This window comes from Poeciliopsis prolifica, unplaced genomic scaffold, assembly GCF_027474105.1.
Source record: "Poeciliopsis prolifica strain line A6 unplaced genomic scaffold, Auburn_PproV2 SCAFFOLD036, whole genome shotgun sequence".
In the NCBI taxonomy this organism is placed as follows: domain Eukaryota; kingdom Metazoa; phylum Chordata; class Actinopteri; order Cyprinodontiformes; family Poeciliidae; genus Poeciliopsis; species Poeciliopsis prolifica.
In genome coordinates, this window is record NW_026562411.1 from 5,289,298 (window position 1) to 5,301,827 (window position 12,530).

General features: G+C 37.5%; 1 protein-coding gene across 1 annotated transcript in view; it reads right to left on the minus strand.

Annotated features, from left to right (window-relative positions):
- Positions 1-7,462: 7,462 nt before the first annotated feature.
- Positions 7,463-12,530, minus strand: part of ramp1 (receptor activity modifying protein 1) — a 47,895-nt gene continuing 42,827 nt past the window's right edge. Inside the window, exon 3 of the mRNA XM_055052990.1 lies at positions 7,463-8,763. Within this exon, the coding sequence (XP_054908965.1) occupies positions 8,508-8,763 (256 nt within the window). The 3' untranslated portion in view covers positions 7,463-8,507. The remainder of the gene's footprint in view (positions 8,764-12,530) is intronic.

Genomic DNA, 12,530 nt, shown 5'->3' on the forward strand with positions numbered 1-12,530 from the left:
TAGCACATAATAGTGAAATAGATGGAAAATGACAAATGATTTTTTTTATTTATTTTACAAATAAAAATATAAAGATGTAACCATATTCAGCTCCTCATCCTCCCAAGTCAGTTCCTTCTCAAGAGAAGTTTCTGTCCCATACTTATAACAACATTGGTTATTTTTGAAATCTTTTAAGTCTTACCACAGATTCTTAATTTGCTTTAGACTTGGACTTTGACTTGGCCATTTGTAACAAATACCTTAATCTTAAACTTTCTGGCTATGTTTCAATAGTCGTTGTCCTGCTGGTTGTCCTCGAGATTGAAGTTTTTCCAGTGTTGAAACAAGTTTTCTTCAAAAACTGTCATGTATTGAGCTTCATACATCTTCCCATCAACTTTGACCAGGTTTAAAGTTTCTGCTGAATAAACTTGGCCCCACAGTATGATGCTGTCACCACTGTGCTGCACTACAGGGCATGTTGTGTTCACAGGGTGTTGGCCAAAAAATACATCTTGGCATCATCATTCTTTCATGTTTTTGGCTTTATTAGTGAACAACAAATAGTTTTACTATCAGCAGATTACTTCTGAAGGCACGTGGTTGCACTAGAGTTTATTTATATGTACCACAGTAAAATGGAGCCAAAAGCAATTGCCCATCAAAATTATACATCTTTATTCTGCAAAAACACCATAATTTCTTCCCTACTTAAACTTCACCTCTTTGTTTTGGTCTATCAAAAAAATAACATAATTTTTTTTTTGCAGCAGATAGTCTGACACAATATACAAAAGGGTGTAAATACTTTTACAAGGCCCCATACATTTACAGCTGGTTGTGTTTGGATGCATTTTTCATTAATGTGATCTTAACAAAAATGGGCAAATGTCTTTTATTCTCCATTTTTGATGCATATAAAATGAAAGTAAATAACCTGGTGCTCCTCCTCCTCTGATTATGGTTATAGAAGATGCTGCTGAGTTAAAAAAAATGTTGCTGTGAGTGTTTACAAATAGTTTTTACAGCATTTGTTGTGTTTTTTCCGCTTTGGCGTTCCTTAGGCTGTCAGTCTGACAGATGATCAATAAAAGCGGAGATTGCTTTTGGTGAAATCAAACTTACAACCTTCTATTTGTCGCTGATCATAATTTCATGCTGTCAGTTCCACATCGAGTGCAAGTTTTCTCACCAAGAGTCCACGTACACACACACGCACACACTCGCTGAATTTATTTTCTTGAACATATAAAAGAGATGAAGCGCGGTGTTTCGAAGCTTCATCAGTAAATGTCTTTACATGTCCACATTCAGGCGTGTCAGACGTCCACGTCCGTCCAAGTGTTTGTCCCAGTCAATGAACAGAAGCAAGTGGACTCTGGTGTTGCGTTGCACGCCTCTCACTGCGCCTAAGAGTAAAGTGCCTCGCTATTTCATTTGTTCTGCTTCAGAAGCGGCCCACACTGTTTCCAGCTGTGGGAGGCATTTCAGTGTGCTGCGAGATTAACTTGGAAAACTGCAAACAATAATACATTTAGTCATGCCGACTTACACAGAAACGGTGTAATTAAATAAGCCTCCATCTTTTCTGCTTTGTTGAAGCAGAGCAACAATAAAGGCTTAAAAACAATGCAGTCATGATCACTGATCTGCACAAACTGCACTACAAGTCATCCATGTTTTAATGCAAATCAGGATGCTTAAGACTGAGATTGAAGACCAGATAGTGAAAACATTAACATTTTGTAAATAAAATGCAAACTGTTTTGTTTTATGCATACAAACATACAAACCTTTGTGCAACTTCTGTCATATTTAATATCTTGTGATGCTGACCCACGGTAGTATTATGCACCAAACATGAGCACTATAGTGAAGCCAGCTCATACCCAGCAGCTTTCTGTGCACCAGCTCAGCTTCACTTCTTGCTAAAACGGAGCTGTCAGCTGTCAGGCTGTGATATTTAAACACATCCAAACTATTTAGGTGAACTCACTTTCCCTAGCAACAGTGAAGCAGCCTCATTTCTTAAATGATCGGCCACAAATGACATGTCTTTCGTCACAGATCAGTGAGTGAGTGGTGTGGCTACACACATTGATGTCTTATTTTACCTCTAATGACTTCAAAATGTCTGCATTCACACACCGCACAAAATGAAAACTGTTCATGGAAGAGCTGAGACGTTTAAACTCTGTAAAACATCTCCCTTGTCTGTAGTCCATGTTGTTTCCACTGAGAGTTTGCTGTCAACTGCATCCTACATGAATAACCTCAAAAGCAGCTTCTGAGTTTTCAGGTGTAGCTCCCATGCTAATTGTCTTTAATAGGCAAAGTAATCTCAGTGGGTTTCTGCAGAAGCAGGTGTTCACATCAACTAGGAGAATAGATAATTCAATAGGGGGTAAACGAGTTACCGCTCTTGCATTTGTCACTGTTCTCTTTTTTTAACAATACAACAGAAGGAGAATGCGACAAGGTACAGAGGGTGCTGCATCTCGCTCAGTCTTAATGAGAGATTTAGAAACCTTCCTTCATCATTTCATGTGAAAAAGAAGTATCGTAATAAGCTGACTGGACAATTTTGGAAAGATAACATTTCCTAACACTGACCTGTCCAACCTACTCAACCCCATATCACCACACTGCCTCCACAGGCTTCTCTGGAAAACACTCAGTTCATAGCTGTCTCACTTTTTCTGCCATTTGCATTATCATGACAGGCTAAGTCATGGCTCATCAGAGAAAAAGACCCTTTTCAAATGCTCTAGAGTCCAATATGCATGTTTCCTGACAAACTGAAGGCTTTTTCCACCCCATTAGCCTCACTAATAAGCTGTTGTCTCTGGACTACACAGATGTTTAGTCCCAATGAAAGGCTCTGCTGCCCCGCTGCTAAAACTATGCAAGGGTGGGAACACTCTTACATTTACTAGTCAATAATGTAAGAGTGTTTCAACTCTTAGCTCCAGATTTTAAAGTGAGACAAAATCAAAAGAACTGAAAATTATCAGTGGAAACTTCTGATGCAGCAATTGATTAGCAAAGTGACAAAAATTCTTTCAATTGTTTGGTTCTGAATGGTGATCGAAAGATCTAAACCAAAAATTTTAGATATATTTTTTGGTTCATTAAAAGTTTAATGTTTTGGATGAATATATAGTAAGCATATGTAAATAGCATGGCACTTTACATTCTTTGACATTTGTGACGCAAATAAAATCATTTTCTGTTGGATTTGAAACTGTCACATCTTACAGGAAACCTGCAGCTCAGTTGTTTTTCGAACATAATCACTGAACTAAAACCAAGTTAAAAGAGTCCTTTCAATTTTTTTCATCCACATAGCACAAAAAAATTACAAAGCTTTAACTCTGAATATTTTTCTCTTTGGAGAAATAATTACGGTTTGGAACATTATGTGTCCCTAGCAATACAGTTTGAATATAATTCTACTAAATACAAAGGGAATGCACACTCGAGCTGTACACACAAGAAATTCCAAAATCACTTGTTATTGTAGGTATTATAGCTAAGACTTAAAGGGTTATTACAAGCTAAAATATGTTAATTATGATCATATTTCCCATTGGGAAAATGTATTTTGTTTAGTTAAATCCAGGTGGTTCCTTATTTCACTGCTTGCTGATTGAGTTTTATTCCCTGCAGCCAGCTCAGTCATCTGTCACATTTTAAAATAGTTCTTCATAAGGGAAAATGTACAGTTGTGCTCCTTCATAAACAAATCCATCCCTTATGTCTCATCCATGATTACCCTGAGGGAATAAATACATCCGCTGGGTTGTGCTGTCATATGCTTCTTTTTAGTACAATTTCATTTTTCACTTATTTAGAGTTCTGGTGCTTCCTCCCCAGTTTTTTCCTTATGCATCGTTCCCTTTTCTTTCCTTCCACCCACCAGCGCTCTTTCCTCGATATTCTCCATCTTTTCCCTCCCCGCCTCTGTCTCAAGATACAGAGGACTCTACAGCTTTAGAGAGTGGAGCGTGAGACAGGTCTGATGAAGCTGCCAGCTATGATGATGGTGACGATGATGATGAGAAGGTAAACAGGGGATGCTTACCTTGACATATGCAAATCTATTGACATGCCTGGTAGTTTATTTTTACTCGTTTTTCACTCTTTTGCGGCTGTATACATGATAATTCATTAATAAATATATGACATTTTGATTCCCAGCCAAACAAGGTTTCTTGGTTTTAATGGAGAGATGTAAAGGTCTTTGTCACTTAATTTACTCGATTTGGCCTTCTTGTTAGGCTATTACCTCCCAGGCTGCCTGCTGGTGGATTTAAATGTTTCTTGAGGGTCTTCTGGGACACAGAAAGAGACATAAATACACCAGAGCCACATGGGAGAAAGTGGAGCCGCATTCTGAGTTTAGGAAATGACATGAACTGACATCAGCGACAGACATCTGTGGATAACATTATGTTGTCTGTCTTCTACATGAGGAGACAAGAGGAGGAGGATTGGAGCAGGTCCTGACGTCAGACATTGCTCTTCCACCTTTTCTTCCTCTCGCTTATTCTCTCTGCACAGCTATTGGCTGAACTCTGGCTGAAAGAAGCTTTTCAATTAAACAGCATTGGTATTTGTTTTTTATATGTTCTTAGCTTAGGAAGTTTATCTGGGTTTCCGTATTTCAGGTTCAATAAATAACTCCATATATAAAGCAAACTACACCGCTAATTTATTATTATCCTGACAAAGAATCCACTGTTAAGGTGCATTGTGGGATAGAAAAATCCACATCAAAACTGAAAAAAAGCCACAACAGATGCAATGCTAAATCAGAAGTTATCCTAGCAAGTTTATCATTATTTCCATTTTAGTATAACCTTTTTGATTTTTGGTCTTGCATTGTGACTTTTGCATTTTGTTGATCCTTTGACACTAATGCATGCTGGATTATATTGTCAGGAATTGTCCAAACACGGAAAGTCAGACAAAAATATGCCTGAAATTCCGTAGGATTTTTCCCTTATGCCTGAATAAAAATCATTCAGTTGTTAAATTGAAACATTTTACAAATACTTTAATGTTATTTGATAGTAAAGCTTTTGCTAGTTAGCTTAAATTTAGCAAAACGAATAATGTAAACCAGGTTTATAATTTTTGCTAAAAAAAATTGAAAGTATTTATTTGATACTACAAAATGTAATGTTAACGCTGTTTGAATTTAGTAATGAAGGAGATCAGTTAGTGTAAATTTAGACAGATTGATAGATTTGATACTGAAACTAGCAGACTCAGCGGGATTAAACTGTAATCAAGCGGATTACAGATTAAACTGTAATCAAGCAGATTACAGTTTAATCCCGATTGAATTGTGGGAAAACATTTCATCTTCCAGTTTTCCTTCTCGATAATCTTCAGTGTCCCTATATATAAGGATACTGAAACCTCTCTAAATAATCTGACTGTATTTATTGAAGTTTCTATGTCGTGTTGTATGTAAAAGAAGAATGATGCATTTGAATGCAAATAACTGTATTTGATGTGGATTTGCATTTGTGCGAAAGACAGGAGTAGAAATTGAGTTTGTGTATATGCATATAATTTTCTAATATTATATCCTTATGGTATTATGCTTATAATCTTATGCATAATGCATTTATGTAAGGGAACTATACATATGCATTATAAATATAAGGGGAAAATACATATGGAAATGTATCCCACAGTTTCAGTCATCCAATTTTTACAGAGTTTAATGCAACTTGCCCTCCAACTTAGAAAAACTTCAACTTTAAGTTTTAAATTTTTCTGTTGAGTCCAAAAAATACCTCCTGGACTCTCTGTAACCTCAAATTGAGATGGTTTCCAGTCATTATGAAGGATAGAAATTTTTTCGAACAAAGATTTAACAGTCTCTATCGATGCAATATTTAGCCTTAATCTTTCTGATTTCTTCTCATTCAATGAGTTTGATAGTTATTTAATGACTGCACAGACCAACCATTGCTTCTGTCTGGGTATCAGCGGTTCTTCACTTTCAGTGTTGGCCTCAGTCTAACTATCCTCAGCTCCCCTTTGTTCTACATAAGTTATTCACCAGGGAGAATCAACTTCTGAGTTAGAGTCCGACTCTGTGACAGTGAATTTTCATCTGTCTCACATACATCTGACTTCAGAGATTTACAAGTTTTGACATCAGAATTGATAAAACTGTAACAATATCAAACATTGGAAGTTTGGTCCAGGAAGACTGGATCTTTTGTGCAGGCCCTGCAGTAGTCGGTCGTTGAGACCGAGTTTACGATGCGGCTCCTCTATAAATAGAGGAGCCGCATGGCCCACAAGAGCCCACTTGATTGGTGGCGTTTTTACTTGTATCTAAGAGATTTTGTTTAGAAGTTAGGGATAAAAATATTTTTGGCAAGAACTCAAGTGGTATCTGCTTCTTTTTCTGTGTAGGAGCAGTGTATAACAAGTGCTTTTCAAACACTTAACATTGGTTTATGTCTGTTTTTCTAAGCCAGTGGAATATTTGACAATGTTCTGATTCTAGTTTCATTTCTGGAAGATTCAGAAATTGCCTTTACCTAACAGTGCAAATCATGAGGTTAGGGGTAGGAGATCTTTGTGGTTGAAGTTTTGTTCACACTACTCTGGAAGTTGGGTTATGCCGTTTGTAAAAAAAGGAAATGCTTGGCAGGTGATGGAATGACCTTTACCAGTCTATGCGTCAGTTCCAGTTAAAGCACCAAAGTGGAGCGAGTTGGAAAATTGAAGTCTTGCTGGAGCCTGTCAGGAGAAAGGCTCTCTACCTACAAAAACCCCCCTTCAGCATAGATAGTTGATTTACAAAATAATTTCTGCCAACTAGTTAAGCATCATACTAGCCTCACCATTACCTTACTTCCTGAAATCTAATCTCACTTTATCTTTGTGTTCTTAACTAAAAGTACTAAAGTCTAATTGCAAAATGTAGCAATTACCACCTTTTTGGGTAAACATTAAATGTAATCCTTATGATAATATTTTTGCTCAGACTCCACACATTTTTCATGCCAATTTTCCATAAGTGAAGGATGACTGAGGGGATAAATTCATCAAATTTTGTTGAACTCCTGTTGTAAACATTGCATGATTAACTTAAAAATAATCTTAAATGTTAAGACATCTGATACATTAAAACACACTGAACAAGAAGTGTGATGCTGTCCTTAAAACAAGAAATAACTGAGGTGGATTTCCTCTTTTAATTACTCAGGTTTGACTTGAACTTACCTGCAAATTTTTGAGGAGTATATGAAATTTCTGGTACACAGAGAAAGATTTCTCTATGTCATAAATTTGGAGCCCCATCATTAAATTTTAGCAACTTCCTGGCCATTGAGGTGCATCTTTGTTGAGTCACAAAAAGATTTGAATTCAAGATTCATAATAAAAACTGCACATGCTAAAAAACCCTTTCTCTAATTGTATCAGTGCAGAGAATCTGTGGCATATGTATTCGACACACTTCAGACATTTTATTGAAAATCTCTTCACAATCACAGATTTCAGAATCAGTCAGTGAAAGTCATTCCAACAGAATCCGTTGTATATATTTGTTTCATAACAAATATGGCTCTCTCTTTTCTTCACGAGGTTTTGGCACAAAGTACAAACTGTGGGTGTATCTCAAAGTGTGTTTTGCTGACAGGCAGGTTACAGGTCAATGAATTTATAAAGGAAAAAGAGCATTTGAAAACATCAATGAAGGACAAGTTCACGCGGCACACTCTACTACACTGAGAGATCATAAATCAATCGAAACCCAAGGTTCATGATTCACAAGCTTTGCTTTGGGCAATGACGGTGCTCAGGAGCGTTGTGCGTTGGCTAACTTAAAGTTACCCACTGCTTTGAATCTTCTATTTATCTGGAGTTGTGTTTTCCAATATCATCTGCCCACTGTTTAACTTATTGTAATTTTCATGGCTATATATGTGGAAGTTCTTAAAAAGTAAGCTGGAGTTTGACAAACTTTTCCAAAACATGCTTCCCGTTACCTGAACTGAGCATCTGCTTCACTGTTCTCTGTCTTGATTTGGGGAGAACTGGTAGTGTAGATAAAATACATCAAATGCAACAAAATCATGACACAATAATCACAAAGCTGTTCATATTATGTGTAATTTAGGTACAGTGCATGTATACATGTAAGGACGAGAATATTCGTGGGTTTCCTATCGGAGCTTTTAATTGTCTGTTCCTTTGTTGTTGACAACACGTCCTTTTGAGCAGTTCCTCACAGAACAAAATAGTTCTATGTACAACATACTATCACCAGTCAGTTTTCTGGTCCAGATTCAAGTGAACATTGCAGCAAAAGTTGCTTGGTAAACCCAAGAAAAGACTCAAATCTTTGAAGATGAAACAAAAATGTAACGAACGTTAATGTCTTCACAGATCCATTGAAGTGGAACTTATTTTTATGGCCTGGAGTTCATCTTTACCTTCTAACATAATCCCAGCACTGTCACTGGTGCAGCCCTTGACTGTTCCCTTTATTAAATAATCCCCTCACTGCGCTTGCTCCTCCACACCACCAGGGCCGTCATGAGGAGGGTGACCAGGATGGGAACCACTATGAAAGGACCCAAAATGCGTTTTGGAGGGTCCCTGAGTTGTCGTCCAGACACTGGGCAGTCATGGAAGTAGAGCCTGTGGACCTGGATGAAGAACGCATCCACCAGTCGATTGGGCCAGTAACAGCTCATGTTCATTGCCAACAGGTGTGTGCAGTTTGTTAGCTCTTCATAGAATCTGCAAGGTGAAAACACACAAAGCAAACCAGTCACACACTGAAGAAAATAAATGCATTTTCTCACCATCTGCTCTCCAAGAGCGCAAATAGTGTACGGTTTGCCATAAAACATGTAGGAAACACAGAAAACCTGCTGATAAGAATACTCTGGTCAGACAAAGACCCTGAAGATACACTCAGAGCTGTATGTTTAGATAAAATATATTAGTTTTTGAAAATGGCTCAGTCAAAAACCCGCTCTAAATTATAAAAAAGCAAGACTTAAACTTTAAAATTCACTCACACACTCGACCCAATCTGACCGAGCCTGAGAACTTTTGCAAAATGTCAGTCTGCATGATCAAATCTGGTAAAGACATACCAAATTGGCTTGAAGTTTAAAAGTTAATGTAATGCTAATGCTAATGGGGTCTGATGTTGATTGGTTGTCAGACATAAAACTGGTGGATTAGAACTAGTCTCTTTGTTTAGGGTAATTCCTTAGGGAGAAAAATAAAAGTTAGTAACAAGTGTTTCAGTTGCTTCTTCATGTTGTTTTGAGTGTAAGACACATATTAAATAATGCCAATCAAAGTATATTTTTGTGTTTTTTCCTCACAAAGAAATTGTCCATTTGTCTAACAGCACATCAACTCAGGTTGGCCTGGAAGCAACAAGTATTCTTGTTTGCAGCTGTTAGCTTTCTGCCTGCAGAAATGCACCTTTACAACTGTCATAAAATAAGATAAACATGTCTTTTATGAGATGTTTTGTAGGAATGAGACACTATTTTAGTGTTTTTGAATGTGGAGCACATTTCTTATTTTAATTGCTTATGCATATTGATAAACTCACACTTATTTATATTTTGTTTGCTGAAAACATCTGTGTACTGTGGCTGGAAATTCGTTTAATGAGACCTTTGGGACTGACCTGAAAGACGAAAGTTGCGGAACTTAAAAGCAGGCACTTTCTAAAATACTTAACATTCCTTAAGGGAACTGCAGAGTTGGGTAATATTCCCTCTGGACGCCTTCTACAAGTGACTTCCATCATTAGTATGTAATCCATCAGGTTCATATTTCTCAAGCTAAAGAATTTGCCCTTTGACGTTTGATTTGTGCTACGAAGCTCAGATTTAAGATGTTCTGGTAACATCTTTTGATGATGCACTCTTGAATTAGGTCGTTTTTCATGCAACAACAGCTGGAGGCTGTTTTGCATGGTACAATCACAACAGAGCACTGTGTGCAGCTTCTGGTGGCGGGTTCACTCCGTCTGGGTGTTTACGTCTTTCTTCTGCTGTTTCCTTGAAGCTTTACAAATCAGTTGTGGTAGACAAAGAGAGAGAGAGAGAGAGAGAGAGAGAACAAATGAATTCTGGTCCTGCTGCTGGTCTAATGAGCGTTGGGGTCTGAGGGGATGTTTCCGAGTCACGGATGGGAAGAAGACACAGCGGAGTCGAGACAGGAGGAATGAACAAAGAGAGATGCCCTTGCAGCTCATCCCATGTAGCGAATGTTAGGATCGAATTCAACCTGACAGTGTGGCAACTTTGTGAGTTTCTGTGTGTATTTCTGTTTCTACACACAGTTCACCAATGGACTGAATGCATTGCTCTATATAACTTGTGTCAAACACTCATTTTACTATGAAGTCTGCTCAAGCAAAGACAATTTGCGTTTCTGAGCAGCATTCACGTCAGACACCTGGCTTTAGTGTTATCCTACAGTCATGTGGGAAAGTTAGTTCGGTTATGGGGATTAAGGTAAAACGTTTGCTTTTGCATTTATTGCTGATAAAATATCTACATAATTAGATTACATACCTTTAAAAAGCATAAAAGAGCAATAATTATGAAATATGCAAGAAAATATTTACCTAAAATTTGCATGTCTGGATTCTCATCAGGTCTTTCTCCAAAAGTATGAATGTTAGGTTAATTGATCTTTTTATATTGCTCTTAAGTGTGTGTGGGTGTGTGGGTGCATGTGTGTGTCTGTGTGTGGGTGCGTGCGCGCCTGTGCGTGTGGGAGTCTCAGTTGTACCAAAGTTTCTGCCCAGTGACCACTATACACACACACCAGCCTCCCATTGATCTCAGACGAACAAGCAGATAAAGAAAGATTTTCTTTAATTGAGCTCACTAGAGCTCAATCAGCTCTCTGAAATTAATTATATAAATTTAATAGGACAAGAAAAAAAAATCTTTATGACACTTAAATCTAATTTGCATAATCATTTGGAACACGGTGTAATCTGAATTAGGCAGACAAAATGCATCCTGAGTAGTTTGATCTATTAACTGAGAAGCACAAAGTGAATAAGTAAAACCTTGACAGTGAAGAAATAAAAGAAACACACAGAAAAAGCTCTGCATTAACTGGAGAACTGATTCATATTAATCCTTATAGCATCACAAAGGCAGCTAGCTGAAGAAGACAAGTATGTCACCAGATACATGTGGTGTTTATAAGAAAATAATGATGCTTTATGACAAGAAGTGCAGCATTTATCTTTGCAAACTGCTGGTGAGTCGAGTTATTCACACAGACTGCCAACAGATATCGTTATCTCCTCTGTTATGAAGTTTCACAGTGCAGTTTAGATGAATAATTCTTATTCTCAATTCGCTTGCATCCACATGCATACAACACTCCTGCCCTTCATCTTATAATCTCTGCTGGCTTTCAATATGTCACATTTTTCCACCTGGAAAACTAAGATGCCTTTTGGGAATGGCCTTTTCAGAGAATAACCACACATTCTAGTTGTTTGTATTATTCTGCTCTTGCTATAACCTCAGACTCACATTAAATTTAAAGCAGATTAACTTCAGCCGTGTTAAAGCTCTCTTGAAAATAACATACAGACGGGCGAATATCTCTGGGGTCCCACCATGCTGCTAGTCGGGCGTTTAGTCTGGCTATTTCTGTGTAAAGAACACAGAAGTTTTATGTTTTTGCATGAGGCTGCTTTGACATCGCAGCAGGTGTTCTAAGACTGAGTGAAGGCAACAAATGTTCAGAATAAAAGTGCAAAAATGTTTCAGTTTTCACTGTCATGTCTCGGAGTTTCAAACCTGTAGCAGAGTTAGTTTGAAAAACCTTTAAGTTGCAATTACAGCTGCTTCACATTCACATTAGTTTACCAACTATTGCTAAATGAACTGAAGGGAATGGTGTCAAACTTAAAAAGGTGGATCTCCTATGATTTAGTCGTCAAATCGTTACCAGACTGCAACCAGTGAACAATTAAAAAGTCAAGCCTTGTTGTGTTTTTGGAGCTTCGACAACATCAGCCCTCAGGGATGATTCTTCTAATTATTTTTAACAGCAGTGATATGCTAATTGTCCTTTTGTTTATTATAATAAAGTGGAACATGTGATAAGACACCCCCTACAAGAGAAGTGGGTCAGGAGGCACCAACGTCTTTTAACAGGAGCAGCAACAGGAGGATTAAAGATTCATGTAATTTTACACATGAATGCCCACCCACAAAGATTTTCCAGTTTCCAGTTTGAGTACATAACCTGATATGACTGTTCCACTTCTCATTAATGCCAAGAGAAACTACTTCCTGATCTCTAGTCCAAATAATTTATTCCCTTAAGATCCACTGGTAAATTACAGAGCCTGAAATCAACCTGTTTAGTAACTAAATGACAAAATTTATCATTGCTTGTTCTGACTATGGAAATATTTTCAATTAATTTGATGTTAATGGGGAACTTCCAAGCAAACGATATTTGGCTAAAATTATGTTTTTTGGCTTCCAGTGTAATAA